The sequence below is a fragment of the Cervus canadensis genome, chromosome 2 (genome assembly GCF_019320065.1).
Source record: "Cervus canadensis isolate Bull #8, Minnesota chromosome 2, ASM1932006v1, whole genome shotgun sequence".
In the NCBI taxonomy this organism is placed as follows: domain Eukaryota; kingdom Metazoa; phylum Chordata; class Mammalia; order Artiodactyla; family Cervidae; genus Cervus; species Cervus canadensis.
The window spans coordinates 15,486,304-15,506,416 of NC_057387.1; the positions used below are offsets into that span (position 1 = coordinate 15,486,304).

At 37.2% G+C, this 20,113-nt stretch overlaps 1 protein-coding gene across 1 annotated transcript in view; it reads left to right on the forward strand.

The window, feature by feature from the left end:
• Nucleotides 1-20,113, forward strand: part of NUP210L (nucleoporin 210 like) — a 97,835-nt gene that overhangs the window by 31,005 nt on the left and 46,717 nt on the right. Inside the window, exons 11-13 of the mRNA XM_043455424.1 lie at nt 12,597-12,734; nt 14,103-14,258; nt 18,062-18,260. Of these exons, the coding sequence (XP_043311359.1) occupies nt 12,597-12,734; nt 14,103-14,258; nt 18,062-18,260 (493 nt within the window). The remainder of the gene's footprint in view (nt 1-12,596; nt 12,735-14,102; nt 14,259-18,061; nt 18,261-20,113) is intronic.

Sequence of the window (20,113 nt, forward strand, 5' to 3'; positions counted from 1 at the left end):
TGGTCTGTAGTTTTCCTTTTTTATGATATCTTTGTCTAACTTTGGTTTCAGGGCAAATGCTGGTCTCTTAGAATGAGTTAGGAAGTGTTTCTTCCTTTTTCTTTTTTCTTCTTCATCTTTTATTTTTAAGTTTGAGAAACATTGGTGTTAATTTTGTTTTAAATGTTTGTGGAAATTAACAATTGAAGCCATCTAGGCCTGGGCTTTTCTTTCTTTTTTTAAAAATTTATTTATTTTAATTGGAGGACAATCACTTCACAACACTGTGGTGGTCCCTGCCACACATCGACACTAATCAGCCACGGGTGTACGTGCATGCCCACCCCCATCCTGGACCCCTACTCCCACCTCCCTCCTTACCCCAACCTCTGGGTTGTCCCAGAACACTGGCTTTGAGCACCCTGCTTCATGCATCGAACTTGCACTAGTCATCTATTTTATGTATAATATATATATGTTTCAATATCTCTCATATCATCCCACCCTCACCTTCTCCCACATAGTCCAATAGTCTGTTCTTTACATCTGTGTCTCTTTTGCTGCCTTGCATATTAGGATCATGGTTACCGTCTTTCTAGATTCCACATATATGCACTGATATATATTGGTGTTTCTCTTTCTGACTTACTTCACTCGTATAGTAGACTACAGTTTCATCCACCTCATTAGAACTGACTCAAATGTGTTCTTTTTTATAGCTGAGTAATAGTCCATGTGTATATGTACCACAACTTCCTTATCCATTCATCTGCCCATGGACATCTATGTTGGTTCCACGTCCTGGCTATTGTAAACAGTGCTGCAGTGAACATTGGGGTACATGTGTCTCTTTCAATTCTGGTTTCCTCGGTGTGTATGCCCAGCAGTGGGATTGCTGGGTCATATGGCAGTTCTATTTCCAGGTTTTAAGGAATCTTCACACTGTTCTCTGTAGTGGCTGTACCAGTTTGCATTCCCACCAACAGTGTAAGAGGGTTGCCTTTTCTCCACACCCTCTCCCACACTTATTGTTTGTAGACTTTTTGTAGGCAGGGCCTGGGCTTTTCTTTGCTAGGAAATTTTTGATTATTGATTTAATCTCTTTGCTTGCTATAGCTTTGTTCAGGTTTTCTATTTCTACTGGGTCAGTTTTTCTAATTGATGTGCTTTGAGGAATCTTTCCATTTGATCTAGGTTATCTAATTTGTTTGGTGGACAATTGTTCATAGTATTATCTCACAATCCTTTTTATTTCTGTAAAGTTGGTAATAATGTCCCCACTTTCATTTCTGATTCTAATAATTTGAGTATTCTTCCTTTTTTTCTCTGTGATTCTAGCTAAACTCAATTTTGTTGATCTTTTTGAAGAACCAAATTTTGGTTTTGTTGATTTTGTGTATTTATTTTCCATTCTCTACTTTTAAAATCACTGCTCACTTTATTATTTCCTTCCTTCTGCTAGTTTCAGGTTTACTTTGCTCTTCCTTTTCCAGTTTTTTTTTAACTATACAGTCAGATTATTGATTTGAAATGTTTTCTTCTTTTTTGGCTGTGTCACACCCAGCTTACAAGATCTTATTTCCTTAACCAGGGATTGAACCCAGGCCATGAGAGTGAAAACACTGAGTACTAACCATTGGACAGCCAGGAATTCCCTCTTCTTTTTTTTTTAATTTAATTTATTTTGTATATTTATTTATTTATTTATTTATTGGCTACACTGGGTCTTTGTTGCTGTGCGTGGACTTTCTCTAGTTGCAGCAAGTGAGCTTTCTAGTTACGGTGCAAGGGCCTCTCACTGTGGTGGCTTCCCTTGTTGCAGAATATGGGCTCTAGGGTGCATGAGCTTCAGTTGTTGTAGCTCATGGGCTCAGCAGTTGTGGCACACAGGTTTAGTTGCCCCATGGTGTGTGGAATCTTCTCAGACCAGGGATTGAACTTGTGTCCCCTGCATTGGCAGGCAGACTCTGCCTGGACCACCAGGGAAGTCCCCTGAAAAACTCAAGGAGACTGCATTTGAAATAGTTTCAATTCTACTCTCTGTGGAGGACATTTGTTTTGTCACTCTGGCTGGCGCCCTCTGCCAAAGGGGAAAGGAACTTTCCCTATTTAACATGGTTCTGCCATGTTCTACTGCCAGTCACAGCACTTTTTCCCTCTCTCTTGTTTTTTAATACAGATGTTTACAGCTGTCTATTTTCCTTTGAGCATTGTTTTCATTGAATCCTATAAGTTTGGGCATATTGGATTTTTGTTTTTCTTCATCTCAAAGTTTCCTAACGTTTCTTATGATTTCTTCTTTGACCCATTGGTTGTTTTATTTAATTTCCACATACTTGTGAATTTTCCGGTTTTCCCTGTGTAAAGTTCTAGTTTTAGTCCATTTTGGGTCGAGAAGATACTTTATATGATTTTAGTCTTTTTAAATTTATTGAGATTTCTTTTGTGATTTAACATATGACCTGTCGTGGAGAATATTCCATGTGCACTTGAGAAAATTGAGCATTTTGTTGTTATGGGGTGGAATATTCTTTATATGTCTGCTTGATCTAGTTGGTTTATAGTGTTGGTCAAGTCCTCTATTTCCATACTGATCTTTAGTTCTGGTTGTTCTATCCATTATTGAATTTGAATTATTAAAATCTGTTAACTGTTGTTATAAAACTCTTTCTTTCTTCATTTCTTCCTTCATTCCGTCTGTCCATTTTTGCTTCATATTTTGGGGTCCTCTGTTGTTAGGTATGTGTATGTTTGTAATTGTTATAACTTGATAAATTAACCTTTTTGTTAATATATAATGACCTTTGTCTCATAACAATTTTTAAAAATCTATTTTGTTTGATGTTAATGTAGACTGCTCCCCCAACCCTCTTTCAGTAATTATTGTTTAAAATAATTTGGTAATTAAAATGGAATGCATTTTTCCATTCTTTCACTTTCAACCTATTTATGTCTCTGAATCTAACATTAGTCTCTTATAGATAGCATATACTTGGATCATGTTTTTCTTTATCCATTCTGTCAATTTCTGCCTTTTAATTGGAGAATTTATTTATGTTTAAAACAGTTACTGATAAGGAAAAGCTCTTGGTTTTGTTTTATTTTTTTTTCCTACAGATGGGCATTATTTTATTCTTTTGTTTTCTATATGACTTTTTTGATAATTTCTTCCATTACTGACTTCTTTTGTGTTTAACTGATTTTTGTAGGTTCATGTTTTTTAGTAAATGTGAGACATTTTCATCATTAATTCTTCACATATCCTTTCTGCACCTTTCTTTCCCTACTTCTGAGACTTATTTTATATATATATTGATTTCCTTAATGATGTTGCACTGGTCTCTAAGCCTTGGTCATTTTTTTTCATTCTTTTTTCTTTTTGCTACTCTAAATAACTTCAATGGCCCTCTCTTTAAATTTGCAGATTCTTTCTTCTGCCAGCTCAAATCTACTGTAAAGGTCTTCTACTGAAGTTTTCATCTCAGTTATTGTACTTGTAATTTCAGAATATCTGTTTGGTTCCTTTTTTATAATTTCTGTCTCTTCACTATATTCTCTATTTGGTGAAACATACTTCTTCTGGAGTGATGTCTATTGTTTCTATTAGCTCTTTGATTTATAATCTTTTTCAGTATCTGTGCTTCTTTAGGGACAGTTTGTGTTAATTTCCTTTCCCCCCCCCCATAAATAGGTCATATTTTCTTGTTTCTTTGAATGCCTTATTTTTTGTTGTTGCTGAAAACAACATTTTATTATAGTAGACCCTTGAGCAAGGTAAGTTCTAATTGCACATTTCCACTTGTATGTGGATTTTTTTTTAATTAATACATACTACAATACTATATAATCTGTGACTGGTTGAATCTGCAAATGTAATACCATGGTATGGAGGGCTAGAGTTAGACACGGATTTCAACAGCACAAAGGATTGGCACTCATAGACCCCACTTTGTTCAAAAGTCAACAATATAATATAGTAATTTTGGAAATCAGATTCTTGTCTTTCTTCAGGGCTGCTGTTATTGCTTGCTGTGGGTTGTAGTTGCTTGTATATTTAGTGAGTTTTCGAAATCATTTTTAAAAGATTGTGTTATTTGTAATTTGTGTTATTTGACTATAAAATCTTGATTCCTTTAGCTTGTAGTCAGTTAGTGGTTTGACAAATAATTGCTTTAATGCTTTAAGTCACCTTTTTCTTAATTCAGCATACGTTTAGTTGCTGTAAACCTTTAAATATTTTCCAAAGTTAATTCTGACTCTCTGTCTTTTTTTGGCATTTCTATGGAGGGACAGGTTCTTGGAGTTTCTTGCTTTGCCACTGTTGCAGACATCTCCTCTCTGCTGATATTTTTCATTAGGATTTATGAACATGAAACTTTTCCCACTTATTTAGAACTTTGAATTTTTCTTTCAGCAATGTCTTATAGTTTTCATCATACAGGTCTTGAAGATATTTTATTACATTTGTACTTATTTTATGTTTTAAGCCATATATATATTTAAATTTTCTCCTTTTAATTCATCATGCTAATATATATAAATACAGTGGGTTTTTAAAAATCATTTTAAAAAATAAAAAAAATCATTTAAAAAATGTATTTATTTTTGGCTCTGCTGGGTCTTTGTTGCTGCGGGGGCTTTTCTGTAGTTGCAGTGAGTGGGGGGCTACTTTTCATTGAATTGTACAGGCTTCTTATTGCAGTGGCTTCTTTTGTTGTGGAGCACAGGCTCCAGGGCACTGAGCTTCCGTAGCTGTGGCATATGGGCTCAGTAGTTGCAGTTCCCGGGCTCTAGACCACAGCCTCAACAGTTGTGGCCAACGGGGTTAGTTTGCTACCTGGCATGTGGGATCTTCCTGGATCAGGGATCGAACTGGAGTCTCCTGCATTGATGGGCGAATTCTTTACTGTTGAGCCACCAGGAAGGCCCATAAATACAGTGGTTTTTGTATGTTTCCTTGAATCTTGAAAGCTTGCTGAGTTGACTTATTCTATTACTTCTTGTAGATTCCTTAGCAAGTGCTACATATATAATTAGGTTATATGTGAATAAAGAGTTAACTCTTTTCATTCTAACAAATGTGACTTTTCTTCCTCTTGCCTCATTGCACTGACTAGGACCTCTACTACAGTATTGAATAGGAGTGTAAAGTGGATATATTTGCCTTATTTCTGACTTTAAAGTGAAAAATATTCACCCTTTCACCATTGAGTATGATGTTGACTATAGATTTTGTGTAGATGCTCGTCCTTAGGTTGAACAAGTTCCTTTTTATTCCTAGTTTATTGAGAATTTTCATCATGAATTGGTGCTGCATTTTGTCAATGCTCTTCTACATCTATTGATAAAATGAATATAGTTTTTCTTTTTTAGTCTTTTAAATATGATGAATTAGTTACATTGATTGATTTTCTAGTATTAAACAAATCTTGCATTCTCAGGATAAACTTCACTTGATTATGATTTGTTATCTTCACACATTGCAGGATTTAATTTGCTAAAATTCTGTTAATGACTTTTGTATGTATGTTTTTGAGGGCCTATAACTTTTCTTTTCCTTCTTCGGTTTTAGTTGTAATGTCTTTGTCAGGTTTTGATGTGAGGATAATATTGGCTTTATAAAATAAGCTGGAAAGTATTCTTTTCTATTTTCTGGAAGAGTTCTGTAGAACTAGTGTTACTTCTTCCTCAAATATTTGGTAGAATTCACAGTGAAACTATTTGAGCTTGGAACTTTTTTAAATAGTAAGTCTTTTATTATTATAGTGCTAAAATATACATACATAACATAAATGTTACCATTTTAACCATTTTTAGGCATACAGTTCAGTGACATTAAGTGTATTGATGTTGTGTACCAATACCACCATCTATCTCCAGAACTTTATAATCTTTCTAGACTGATTCTCTCTTTCCCTTAAAAAATACCCACCCCTGTTCCTCCTATCTTCTATTCCCTGGTAACTACATTCTATTTCCTGTCTCTGTTAATTTGATTAATCTGCTTATGTCATATAAATGGCATCATACAAGGAATTCCCTGGCAGTCCACTGGTTATTTCTCCATGCCTTCACTGCTGAGCATGTGGGTTCAATCTCTGGTCAGGGAACTAAGATCCCAAAAGCCTTGTGGCATGGCCAAAAAAAGTGGAATCATACATTTGTCCTTTTTGTTTTTTACTTATTTCACTTAGCATGTCTTTAGGGTTAATCCATGTTGTAGCCTGACATAATTTCATTTCTTTTTAAGGCTGAATAATATTCTATTGAATGGATATACTGCATTTTGTTTGTTATTTATCCATTGATAGACCCTTCGGTTGTTTCCACCTTTTGTCTATTGTAAATAATGCTACTGTGAACATGGATATACAAATAATTTGTCAAATCTTTATTTTCAGTTCTTTTATGTATATACCCAAAATTCAAATTGCTGGATTATATGGCAATTCTATGTTTAACTTTTTGAGGAACTGTCATACTGTTTTCCACAGTGACTGTCATTTTACATTCCAGCAGCAATGCACAAGGATTCTGATTTCTCCACATCCTAAATAACACTTATTATTTTCTATTTTTGATAATTGCCATTCTAATGGGTATGAAGTGCTATCTCACTGTGATTTTGATTTCCATTTCTCTAACAATTGGCGTATGAGAGGTTTTAAAACTATGAATTTAATTTTTAAAATATATACAGCTATTCAGGTTATTTATTTCTTCTTTTATTTATTTTTGGTTGTTCTGGGTTTTCCTGGCTGCACGTGGGCTTTCTCTAGTTGCAGAGAGTGGGGGATACTCTTCCTTGTGGTATGCAGGTTTCTCACTGTGGTGGCTTCTCTTGAGCACAGGCTCTAACTGCACAGGCTTCCGTAGTTGTAGTGCATGGGCTGAGTAGGTGTGACTTGAGGGTATAGAGTGCTGGCTCAGTAGTTATGACACACAGGCTTAGTTGCCACATAGCATGCAGGGTCTTCCCAGAGCAGGGATTGAACTCATGTCCCCTGCATTGGCAGGTGTATTCTCAACCACTGTACCATCAGGGAAGCCCCTATTTATTTCTTCTTGAGTGAAACTTGGTAATTTGTATGTGAAGGAATTTCTGTTTAGTCTAAATTGTTGAATTTATCACATAAAGTTGTTGACAACATTGCCTTATTAATTTGTATCTGTAGTATCTGTAGTCTCTTTCATTCCAGATGTTGGTGTGTATGTGTATGTGTGCACTAAGTTGCTTCAGTTGTATCTAACTCTTCGTGACTCTATGAACTGTAGCCCGCCAGGTTTCTCTGTCTGTGGGATTCTCCAGGCAAGAATATTGGAGTGGGTTGTCATTTCCTTCTCCATGGGATCTTCCCAAGCCAGGGATCGAACCAGTGTCTCATATCTCCTGCATTGACAAGTTCTTTACCACTAGTGCCACCTGGGAAGCCCCCTAGATATTGGTTATTTGTGTTTCTATTGTTTCAATTCTTTACCTATTTTTTCTTTTATTGATTCATGCTTTTTTCTTTGTTATTCTATTTCTTCTCCTTACTTTGGATAAAATTTGCTTTTCTTTTTTAAGTTCCTTATTATTGAAGAATCTTATGGTGGATCACTGGTTTTACATCTCTTTTCTAATATAAGCATGTCTACTACACTGTATTGGTCATTGAAACCGTTCTTAATACAATGAAGAGGGAACTACACAAGGGTGTGAATACCACCGGGTGGGATCCGTGGAGGCCATCTTGGAGTTTGGGTTCTCCAAGTTGATTCTAACTTTTCTATTATTAGATTTAAAGTCATTACTGACCCTGTTTCTTGTGATAAAAGGTGAGCGTTGATAGTCTATGGTGTGCGATAGCAAAACAGCTACTTAGAAGTGTTATCTGTAGACACTACAGTTAAATGCATACAGAAGACAAGCCTTTTGGTAACCAGGAAGTTGCTGCCATAAAACATGTTAGTGAAAGTCTGGGATATAATAGGGTTTGTTGATTGTTGTTTCTAAGTATGCTGGACAATGTTGGGGAAAAAAATGGTTAGATCAGTACTTTGAATTCTCAAGTCAAGATCCACCTAAGGAATCTATTAGGTTGATGAAAAGGTCATTTTGGTTTTACACTGTGAATTTTAAATCATTATAACTAGGCTTAAACACATCTTTATTAAACAAAACAGGAACCATTTTAATCAACATATTTTTGCCAACAACAAATAAGTTAGTTTATTCATAAGTAGCATGAAGTAGCATAAAAAACAAGTAACATAAAAATCCATGCTTTAGGATTTGATGAACTCTTGGAAAGCATTTTCTGCCTCCTGATGGTTGTGGTCATGTTTTCCATGCAAAAAGTTGTCGAATGGGGAACACATGTACACCCATGGCTGATTCATGTCAATGTATGGCAAAAACCACTGCAATATTGTAAAGTAATTAGCCTCCAATTAAAATAAACTAATTAATTTAAAAAAAAGTTGTCAGGAGAAGGCAATGGCACCCCACTCCAGTACTCTTGCCTGGAAAATCCCATGGACAGAGGAGCCTGGTAGGCTGCAGTCCGTGGGGTCGCACAGAGTCGGACACGGCTAAAGCGACTTAGCAGCAGCAGCAGCAGGCATAGACAGAAAACAAGACTGTATCAGGACTAGGGTTATGCCAGGCAGGTTCAACAAAAGAGGAATTAGGGAGCTAAATTATATTCTTCTAGCCAGTTCCTCACAAATAAGGAACATTTCATTTGAATATTTTTTAAATAACTGAACTTAAACTGTCAATAACAGTAAATCATAATAAAGGATCAACATATATAATAGTTTTACATAGTTTTGGCAGTATTTTTTAATTTTTAGTGTTCACATGTAATTTTAAAGCACCTAATTAAAAGCAAAAATATGGTTTGAAATATGGTTAATTATTTCACTTAGTAAAGTAATTCTTCCAATTAGTAATGACAGTCATTACCTGCTTCTTTCATGGAAATTTGGTGTATCATTCCTTTTAGTACATAAATGTTGCCTGATAAAGTTCTAAGTTTGTTGTGCTTAATCCATTCTATAATTATATTACTGTGCCAATAAAAAAAAAATGTTGTCGAAATGCTTGAAGAAGTACTAGTCAGTTGGTGAGAGTCTGGTGAATATGGTGGATAAGGCAAAACTTTGTAGTCCAGTTCATTTGACTTTTGAAGCGTTGGTCGTGTGACATGCAGTCAGGGGTTGTTAATGGAGAAGTATTGGACTCATTCCGTTGACCAATGTCGGCTGCAGGCATTGCAATTTTTGGTGCATCTCATCAATCAGCTGAGCATACTTCTCAAATGTAATGGTTTTGCTGGGATTCAGAAGGCTGTAGTGGATCAGATGGGCAGCAGACCACCAAACAATGACCATGACCTTTTTTGGTGCAAGTTTGGCTTTGGAGCTTCTTCTCAGTTCAACCACTGAGCTGGTCTTTACCAGTTTTATAAAATCCACTTTTCATCACACGTCACAATCTGATCAAGAAATGGTTCATTGTTGTTGTGTAGAACAAGAGAAGACGAATGTAAAATAGATAGCCGCGGGGAATTTGCTGTGTGACTCAGGGAACTCAAACCGGGACTCTGTAACAACCTAGAGGGGTGGGGTGGGGAGGGAGGTTCAAGAGGAAGGAGACATAGGTATACCTATGGCTGATTCATGTTGATATGTGGCAGAAACCAACAGAATATTATAGAGCAATTACCCTATAATTAAAAATAAATAAATACATTTATTTAAATACAAATAAATTTAACTGCAAAAAGAAAAAGAAGACAACACTTCAGAACAACGATTTTTTTTATTTTTGGTCAGCTCATGAGGCACCCACTTATCGAAATTTTTTACCTTCCCAATTTGCTTCAAATGCAGAATGATCATAGAATAGTCAACGTTGAGTTCTTGGGCAACTTCTGTAGTTGTAAGAGGATCAGCCTCAATGATGACTCTCAATTTGTTGTTGTCAACTTCAGATGGCTAGCCACTATGCTTCTCATATTCAAGGCTCTCATCTCCTTTGCAAAACTCCTTGAAACACCACTGTACCATACATTTGTTAGCAGTTCCTGGGCCAGATGTGTTGTTGATATTGCAAGTTGTCTCTGCTGCTGTGACCCATTTTGAATGGGAATAAAAAACTTGCTTGAGTTTGCGAACATCATTTCTGTGGTCTAAAATAAATATAAAATAAACAGCAAGTAATAAGTCATTAGCAAAAAAAATAAAGCAAGAAATGCATGTTAAAATGATGTATAACATAACCACATTTATTTAAGAATGTATTCCAATGCTTGTGTGCTAAGCTGCTTCAGTCATGTCTGACTCTTTGTGACCCTATGGCCCATAGCCCACCAGGCTCCTCTGACCATTGGATTCTCCAGGCAAGAATACTGGAGTGGGTTGTCGTGCCCTCTTCCAGGGGATCTTCCCAACCCAAGATCAAATCAGTGTCTCCTGCACTGTAGGCCGATCCCCCTATCCACACATACTGTACTCTTTTTCCTCCTGGTAAACTCTTTACTTGTCTTATTTCACTACTTTCCATCTTTGCAGGAATTCTTTTCTGCAAAGCCAAAGTGTCAGGGCCTTGTCACTGACACCGGTCTAGTGGTTAGCCTATGATGCTCTCACCACTGAGACCTTACCTCAGTCTCCCAGGTACAGAGCCTTGCTTCAAGCCGCTGCAGACCAAGGCCACCTGAGATCATATTTGGTGCCACAACCTGTATGTTGGGAAATCAAGGGAAGGATTTCCTGGATGTTATTCCTAAACTGTGTCCCTGCTAATGCCAACCCAGTGCTGTCTGTGTCAGACAAAATGGTCAGACAAGGGACTTCCCTGGTGGTCCAGTGGTTAAGAATTTGACTTGCAGTGTAGGGGCCACAAGTTCAATCCCTGATCAGAGAATTAAGATCATATATGCCCCAGGGCAACTGAGCCCACACACCGCTTGCTACTACTGAGCCTGCACACCACAACAGAGCATGCTGCGTGACGCAACGAAATCCTGCATGCACAACTAAGACATGATGCCACCAAATATTTTTAAAAATTCTATGACATTTAAAAATTTTATTACCTTTTTTCTTATTTTGTCTAGCTCACTTTGAATTTCACCCTGTATTAGCTGTGTCCCTCTTTATCCCAGTTTATTGTCTTATCTCTGCTTTTATCTCTTATTTCCTATCTGTATTTTCTTATGTGCCAAAGCAGACACTGTTGAAAACTTCTATTTGCTGCAATCAGTATTTTTGAAAAGCATGTCACTCTTAAAAGGGCATAGTGCCTTTTTAAATACTATGTTCTTTTTCCTATATGTTATAAAATGTCTTCCTTGGACCAACCCTTTTTGTACTAACATTACCTTATTCTTGAATTAGAGTTCTAACCAGACCTAGCATATGCTTCCTACTCCTGAAAACTTCTTGTTTCCCTCAGTGATCACCTAAATACTGTCAGAATGATATTCTCAATCTTTCTCTTTTCAGGTCAAGACAACACAATTTATTATTAAACTATTATTATTATTATTATTAAATAATTATCTTACACTTGTGAAGGTAAAAGTCCAAAATCAGTGTCAGTAGGCTAAAATGCAATGATGCTCTTTTAAGTGGAAAGACTTATTTTCAGTTTATGATCGAGCTAGACACCTTAAGGAAATGAAAAGAAAATCAGAGCCATTGGGGTTCCCTGGTGGTCCAGTGGTTAAGAATCTGTCTGCAAATGGAGGGGTCTAGGGTTTGATCCCTGGTCTTGGAAGATCCCACGTGCCATGGGCCAGCTAAGCCTGTGTGCCACAACTATTTAACCTATGCTCTTGAGCTGACATACGGCGACTACTGGGCCCCTGTGCTGAAATTACTGAAGCTTGTACCTAGAGCCTGTGCTCCACAACAAGAAAAGCCATGACAGTAAGAAGCCCATGTACCACAACCAGATAGTAGCCCCTCTCACCCCAAATAGAGAAAGCCCACATGCAGCAACGAAGACCCAGTGCAGCCAAAAATAAATAATTAATTAAAATTAAGAAAGAAAGAAAATGAGAACCATTACTGAAAATGTGATATAGTTTATAAATACTTCAGAGCCTCTTTGAAAAATAATTTGCCTTTAAGGAGAAAAATGCCAGCGTAGTTGAGTGTGAGGACTCTATTTTACCTGTATGAATACCCCCCAAACCCTGCTCTTGTTTTTAAGCCGGAGGGAATGTCTTACCTCGGCATGTATGACTGTTCTCTTTATTTTCTTTTGAATAGCTTATAATTTTCATTTGCCTTTACAATTTATATATTTAAATGATGAGTGGCCAAGGATCTTTGAAGCTATGACTTCCCTTTCTATGTTAATATAACTCTTCTTTCAAGAAATTTTAACTACTTTCCATGACTGTAATACTTATTTTAGGTCTATCAAAATCTCTTTCATTATTATTGAACTGTAGTAGCTGTGCTTCTCTAGTGAACAAGAACATTTATTTCTTTTATTGATAGAAATTGGTTGAGTAGTCTATTAACATACCACTTTGCTGATGCTTTAGATGTGAATGTGGACCATAATAACAGTCCTTATAAAATCTTGGTTTGCTCCTTTTTTTCTGTTCTTATAGAATAAAAATGTTCAGCCTATAAAATTTCCAATTAAACATCAGCAAGAAGTGAAGATTTATTTTCCTATCAAGCTTACACCTAACTTTCTGGCATTTCCTCATCATCCCATGGGAATGTTGTATCGTTATAAAGTGCAGGTATGATATACTAGAATGAGAATTCACAAATAAGTCAGTTTCTCTGATAGCTTAATTAATTGAAATTTAGTTAATGTTAAGTTTTACTTCCACCTAATCCTAGTGTATAACTCAGTTTTGGGTGACAACCAAATCATGAATACTCTTTTTTTTTTTTTTAATTTTTTTATTAGTTGGAGGCTAATTACTTCACAACATTTCAGTGGGTTTTGTCATACATTGATATGAATCAGCCATAGATTTACACGTATTCCCCATCCCGATCCCCCCTCCCACCTCCCTCTCCACCCGATTCCTTGGGTCTTCCCAGTGCACCAGGCCCGAGCACTTGTCTCATGCATCCACCTGGGCTGGTGATCTGTTTCACCATAGATAGTATACATGCTGTTCTTTTGAAACATCCCACCCTCACCTTCTCCCACAGAGTTCAAAAGTCTGTTCTGTATTTCTGTGTCTCTTTTTCTGTTTTGCATATAGGGTTATGTTACCATCTTTCTAAATTCCATTTATATGTGTTAGTATGCTGTAATTTTCTTTATCTTTCTGGCTTACTTCACTCTGTATAAGGGGCTCCAGTTTCATCCATCTCATTAGGACTGGTTCAAATGAATTCTTTTTGACGGCTGAGTAATATTCCATGGTGTATATGTACCACAGCTTCCTTATCCATTCATCTGCTGATGGGCATCTAGGTTGCTTCCATGTCCTGGCTATTATAAACAGTGCTGCGATGAACATTGGGGTGCACGTGTCTCTTTCAGATCTGGTTTCCTCAGTGTGTATGCCCAGAAGTGGGATTGCTGGGTCATATGGCAGTTCTATTTCCAGTTTTTTAAGGAATCTCCACACTGTTTTCCATAGTGGCTGTACTAGTTTGCATTCCCACCAACAGTGTAAGAGGGTTCCCTTTTCTCCACACCCTCTCCAGCATTTATTGCTTGTAGACTTTTGGATAGCAGCCATCCTGACCGGCGTGTAATGGTACCTCATTGTGGTTTTGCCAAATCATGAATACTCTTGAATAGTTGAATCCTAACAAGACATGGTGTACTTTCTCTCTTCCATATATCCTTTCCTTGCGAGTTTTATAGTTTTGTCAAGCTCTCTTGTGCTCTTTCTTTTTTACATTTTGTGATACTGCCATTACATAATCTCCCTTTAGTATTTCCGTTGCCCACATAATCTCTGGTGTTTCCCTCTCCCATTTAGCTACTTTCGTATGGCATCACAGTTTTCTTAATGTTCCAGAAATAAATTATTGTGTAGTTTTCTTATTTCCTAAACTTTATTTCACCAGATTGTACATCTTCACTTAAATTCCATTTTTCCCCTTATGCTAATTAAATATGAGGTTGTATTTTTTCATAGGTAGAGGGTGGCAGTGGCAACTTTACCTGGACCTCTTCTAATGAAACAGTGGCCATGGTGACCACTAAAGGAGTGGTGACAGCGGGGCGGGTGAGGGGAAACAGCACTGTTTCGGCCCGAGACGTACAGAATCCCTTTCGGTATGGGGAAATCAAGGTAAGCAACTCTCCAAACCGTCTTCATATCTCCTCTGAAACATTGTTGTCTAAATTTAATTATAGTAACACGTTAAAATTTTTTTCTTTTTCATGCTGATTATTTTATTTTTTTCCCATTTATTTTTATTAGTTGGAGGCTAATTACTTTACAATATTGTAGTGGTTTTTGCCATACATTGACATGAATCAGCCATGGATTTACATGTGTTCCCCATCCCAATTCCCCCCCTCCCACCTCCCTCTCCATCCCATCCCTCTGGGTCTTCCCACTGCACCAGCCCTGAGCACTTGTCTCATGCATCCAACCTGGGCTGGTGATCTGTTTCATCTTTGATAGTGTACTTGTTTCAGTGCTATTCTCATGTTGATTATTTTAAAATGATCCTCAGAATTTCCTTGGTTGTCCACTGGTTAAGACTTTGCACTCCCACTGCAGGCAACACAGGTTTGATCTCTGGTTGAGGAACTAAGATCTTGCATGCCGCTATGGTGCAGACAAAAATAAATAAATAAAATAATGCTCAAATTCAGTCTTATACATATTTCTTAAATATTCCTGGACCTGGGTTGAGTCCTGCTTTACTTAATAACCAATTATTTAATGTCTGCATTTGTTAATTCATCTTTAAAATGGGGATAATTATAGGATCTGCCTCAAAGGGTTAGTGTCAGAATTAAATGAGATGGTGTTTACACCTATGCTGGGAATATATTCACTACTTAATGTTATCTGTTTTGTTATTATTATCATGTATTTATCATGTATGTGAACTTTATAGACACTTAATTTCTAGTCTCATTTTTTTGTTGTCTATCTTGTTTCTATAAGATTGAACTACTTTTTACTATGTTATATAACCATTTTCTATCTTCTCCCACTTTTAATAAACGTTAATTTATGTTGTCTTTCCCTGCAGGACTACTTAGCATGTGTGTTATCATTCAGTGAATATTTATTGAATACTAAGGAGGTACTTAACACCATATTAGGTATCATGGGACATTCAAAGAAATAACATGTCATCCCTACTTTAAAGAATCTGAAGTCTAGCTAGGAAGATATTTTAATGTGAAAAGTTAAATAACATTTTTAGGAAGTGGCAGAGAGTGAAGAGGAACTAAAAAGTCTCTTGATGAAAGTGAAAGAGGAGAGTGAAAAAGTTGGCTTAAAGCTCAACATTCAGAAAACTAAGATCATGGCATCTGGTCCTATCACCTCATGGGAAATAGATGGGGAGACAGTGGAAACAGAGTCAGACTTTATTTTTTGGGGCTCCAAAATAACTGCAGATGGTGACTGCAGCCATGAAATTAAAAGATACTTACTCTTTGGAAGGAAAGTTATAACCAACCTAGATAGCATATTAAAAAGCAGAGACATTGCTTTGCCAACAAAGGTCCGTCTGGTCAAGGCTATGGTTTTCCCAGTGGTCATGTATGGATGTGAGAGTTGGACTGTGAAGAAAGCTGAGCACCGAAGAATTGATGCTTTTGAACTGTGGTGTTGGAGAAGACTCTTGAGAGTCCCTTGGACTGCAAGGAGATCCAACCAGTCCATCCTAAAGGAGATCAGTCCTGGGTGTTCACTGGACAGACTGATGCTGAAGCTGAAACTCCAATCCTTTGGCCACCTCATGCGAAGAGTTGACTCATTGGAAAAGACTCTGATGCTGGGACGGATTGGGGGCAGGAGGAGAAGGGCACGACAGAGGATGAGATGGCTGGATGGCATCACTGACTCGATGGGCATGAGTTTGAGTAAACTCCGGGAGTTGGTGATGGACAGGGAGGTCTGGCGTGCTGTGATTCATGGGGTTGCAAAGAGTTGGACACGACTGAGCAACTGAACTGAACTGAACTGAACTGACTGAAAGCAGTATATGATTTAAAGCTACTTGAATTATAGAGGAAAAGTACTATTAGTTAATAAAAGAAAATCCTGGTGGATATGACTAGTCGAGGCTATCATGAAGAGCTGGGAACTTGAATAAGACTTTGAATGATGGAGCCAACCTAAGGCCTAAGGGTCAGACTCAACTTGCTGCCTTTCTAGTAAATAAAGTTTTATCAGAACACAGTCATTCATTTATGTATTCTCTGTAGCCATTTTCAGGCAACAAGTACAGATTTGAATAGTTTACAAGACTGTCTGATCCCCAAAGCCAAAAATATTTGCTCTCCGGCCCTTTAGAGAGCATTGCTGACTTCTGCTGTCAACAGTGGGAAGCCAGAGACTTCCCTGGTGGTTCAGTGGCCAAGATTCCACACTCTCAAAGCAAGGGGCCCGGGTTCTATCCCTGTTCAGGGAACTAGATGCTTTACGCTGCAACTAAGGATTCCACATGCTGCAACTAAAGGCACATATAAACAGTGACCAGAAAAAGACTATTCTTTTTCAGAAGAGAAAACAGAAATATTTTAGAAATATTTATTTCTAAATATAATTTTAGAAAACAAAATTATTCTGTTTTCTAAACTCTTGTAATGCTTATCATTTTCTACTAATAGTTTAATTTATTTAAATGTTTAGTCAGTCAGTCAGTTCAGTCGCTCAGTCGTGTCCAACTCTTTGCAACCCCATGAATCACAGCACGTCAGGCCTCCCAGTCCATCACCAACTCCCGGAGTTTATCCAAACTCATGTCCATCGAGTCAGTGATGCCATCCAGCCATCTCATCCTCTGTCGTCCCCTTCTCCTCCTGCCCCCAATCTCTCCCAGCATCGGGGTCTTTTCCAATGAGTCAACTCTTCGCATGAGGTGGCCAAAGGATTGGAGTTTCAGCTTCAGCACCAGTCTGTCCAGTGAACACCCAGGACTGATCTCCTTTAGGATGGACTGGTTGGATCTGCTTGCAGTCCAAGGGACTCTCAAGAGTCTTCTCCAACACCACAGTTCAAAAGCATCAATTTTTCGGCGCTCAGCTTTCTTCACAGTCCAACTCTCACATTCATACACTCCCCTTTAAAAAGTCCATTCAGGCTGCTATAACAAAATACTGTAGGTTGGGTGGCTTGTAAACAACAGAAATTGATTTTTCAATGGTTTTAGAGGCTGGAAAGTCCAGAATCAAGGCACCAATAGATTCAGTGTCTGGTGAGGAAAAGCATTCTGCTTCATAGAAGACTATATTTTTTGCCTTAACCACATATGGCAGAAGGGACTAGGGAGCCCCAGGGGTTCCTTGTTTAAGGGCATTAATTCCATTTGTGGGATCTCCATTCTCAGGACCTAACCACCTCCCAAAGGCCCCATCTCCTAATACCATCACTTTGGGGGTTAGAATTTCTACATATGAGTTTGGAGGGAGACCTTCAATCTATAGCAAAAAGAAAAAGAAAAAGATTTTTTTAAGATATCAAGAAAGAGTGTTCTATATCAGAGGTCAGCAAACTTTTTATATAAACAATGTGTTAGTATTTATAGGCCATATACAGTCTCTATCTCATAGTTGTTTGTCATTGTTGCTTTTTATTTTACAACGCTTTAAAAGACCATTCTTAGTTTACAAAAGTCAAGAAAATTGTTCAGTGTTCATATTTTGCCAGACTCCCACTGAGAGGTATCACATCCTTAGAGAAGTTGATTGATTAAGGAATGAAGTAAGTGACAGGTTCAGCACCTAACACACACACACAAACACCCATATATGCATATAAATGGTACATAGTTTCTGTTTTTATATGCAAAACATATGTGTATATATATGTTATATATATGTATATTTAAATATTTAAGGAATGCTTTTGTCTAAGATTTTCCTAATGTACCTTTCTTGAAAGATTAATTTTTTTCCCTTCAGATACATGTTCTGAGACTGAACAAGATGGAACTGTTACCATTTCATGCTGATGTAGAGATTGGCCAGATTATAGAAATCCCCATTGCAATGTATCATGTAAATAAGGAAACCAAAGAGGCCATCACATTCACAGACTGCTCTCATTTATCCTTGGATTTGAACATGGATAAGCAAGGAGTCTTTACTCTTCTCAAAGAAGGTTAAGAGTAGGCTTTTTTTTTTTTCTTTCTTTGTCTTTGAATTAAAGGACCAATCAACAATTCAGAAACTATGAATTATAGTCTAAATTAACATATTGGGGATTCCATAGAGGTCTAGTGATTTGGACTCTGGGCTTTCACTGCCAAGGGCCTGGTTTCAGTCCCTGGTTGGGGAACTAAGATCCCACAAACCGCAAGGTGCAGCCAAAAAATTTAAAAGTTAAATTCACATATTACCTTTCTTTATAATACTTTTATTTATTCTGTCAACTGCCTTAGGTATTATAATGTGATGTTAGAAACAAAGGCACAGAAATAGAATAAAATGTCCAGAGTTCATTGTGGCCAGACAATATCAGTTTTTAGTCATATCAAGGCCTTCTCTTTCTAGCTTCAAGCTCTTTTCTTCTTTCTTTCTTTAATTATGTACTATACCTCTTTCTAAGAGGAATTTAGTGCCGTTTAATATATATATATATATATTAAATTTATTCTAAAAAAGAAAATATCTTTTTAATAAGAAAAGAATATGAATAAGCTATTCATAAAGATCAGTATCATTTACTGTTATGGAACTTCATACTTGATCCTGATCACCATCGTTTTTTCAGTAATAATGACAGTAGTAGCATCTAACATTTATTTGGCATTTACTATTTGCCAGGCTCTATTATGAATACTTTTCACATATAACTCATTTAATTCTCACAATACATCGTGTCTGACTCTTGCGACCCCACAGACTGTAGCCTGCCAGGCTCCTCTGTCCATGGGATTCCCCAGGCAAGAATCCTGGAGTAGGTTGCCATTTCCTTCTCTAGGGGATCTTCTTGACCCAGAAATCGAAGCTAGGTCTCCTGCATTGCAGGCAGATTCTTCTGACTGAGCTACAAGGGTACAAGGGGAGCCCTATACATCCATAAGGTTGATATCAACTTGGACTTCTCTTTTACCCTTGCTAATTATGCTGTATAATATCTCTCAGCTCACCTCAGTTCTTAGGCTCCCCATTTTTAGGCCTTCATTATCTCTCACTGAGACTGTAACAATCTCCTCCTCTAATTCTTCTTGCCTTTGATAATCATGGCTACAAGATAGATCTTCATGAAACTCAATTTCAATATTAATTTTCCTGCTCAAAAATTTTGAGAAGCTTTTCATTGCCACTGGACAACAGCCAAAATCCTTTTAGTTTAGTATTCAAGGCCCTCTACAATATAACCCAGCCTACTTTTTGGAACTTCATTTGGAACTTTATATGAAGCTTTGGCCTCATATAAAGCTCTAGCTAAACTAACTATACTTAAAATTTCCCATGTTATTTCTTTCATATACGCATTTGTATCTCATTCATATTTCTATCTTTGTTCATTTATTTGTCAGCTTAAGATACCCTCTTCTACATATCTAAGGGGGCTTCCCAGGTGGCTCAGTGGTAAAGAATCCACCTGCCAATGCAGGAGACACAGGAGACGTGAGTTCAGTCCCTGGGTTGGGAAGATCCCCTGGAGGAGGAAATAGCAACCCACTCCAGTATTCTTGCCTGGAGAATCCTATGGAAAGAGAAGCCATGGGGTTGCAGAGAGTCAGACATGACAGAGAGACTGAGCATGCACGCACATATATAAACCTTCCTTGATCTTTCCAGCTAAAAATGATTATTCTGTTTTCTAAATTTTGTAATGCTTATCATTTTCTACTAATAGTTTAGTTTATTTAAATGTTCACTCCCCTTTTAAACTATATGTGCGTTGAGGTCAGGATTCTTGTTCATATTTGTATCCTTACCTTACATAGAATTGTGTCTTACATGATATATATCTGTTAATAGAAAGAACATACTTTTATATAT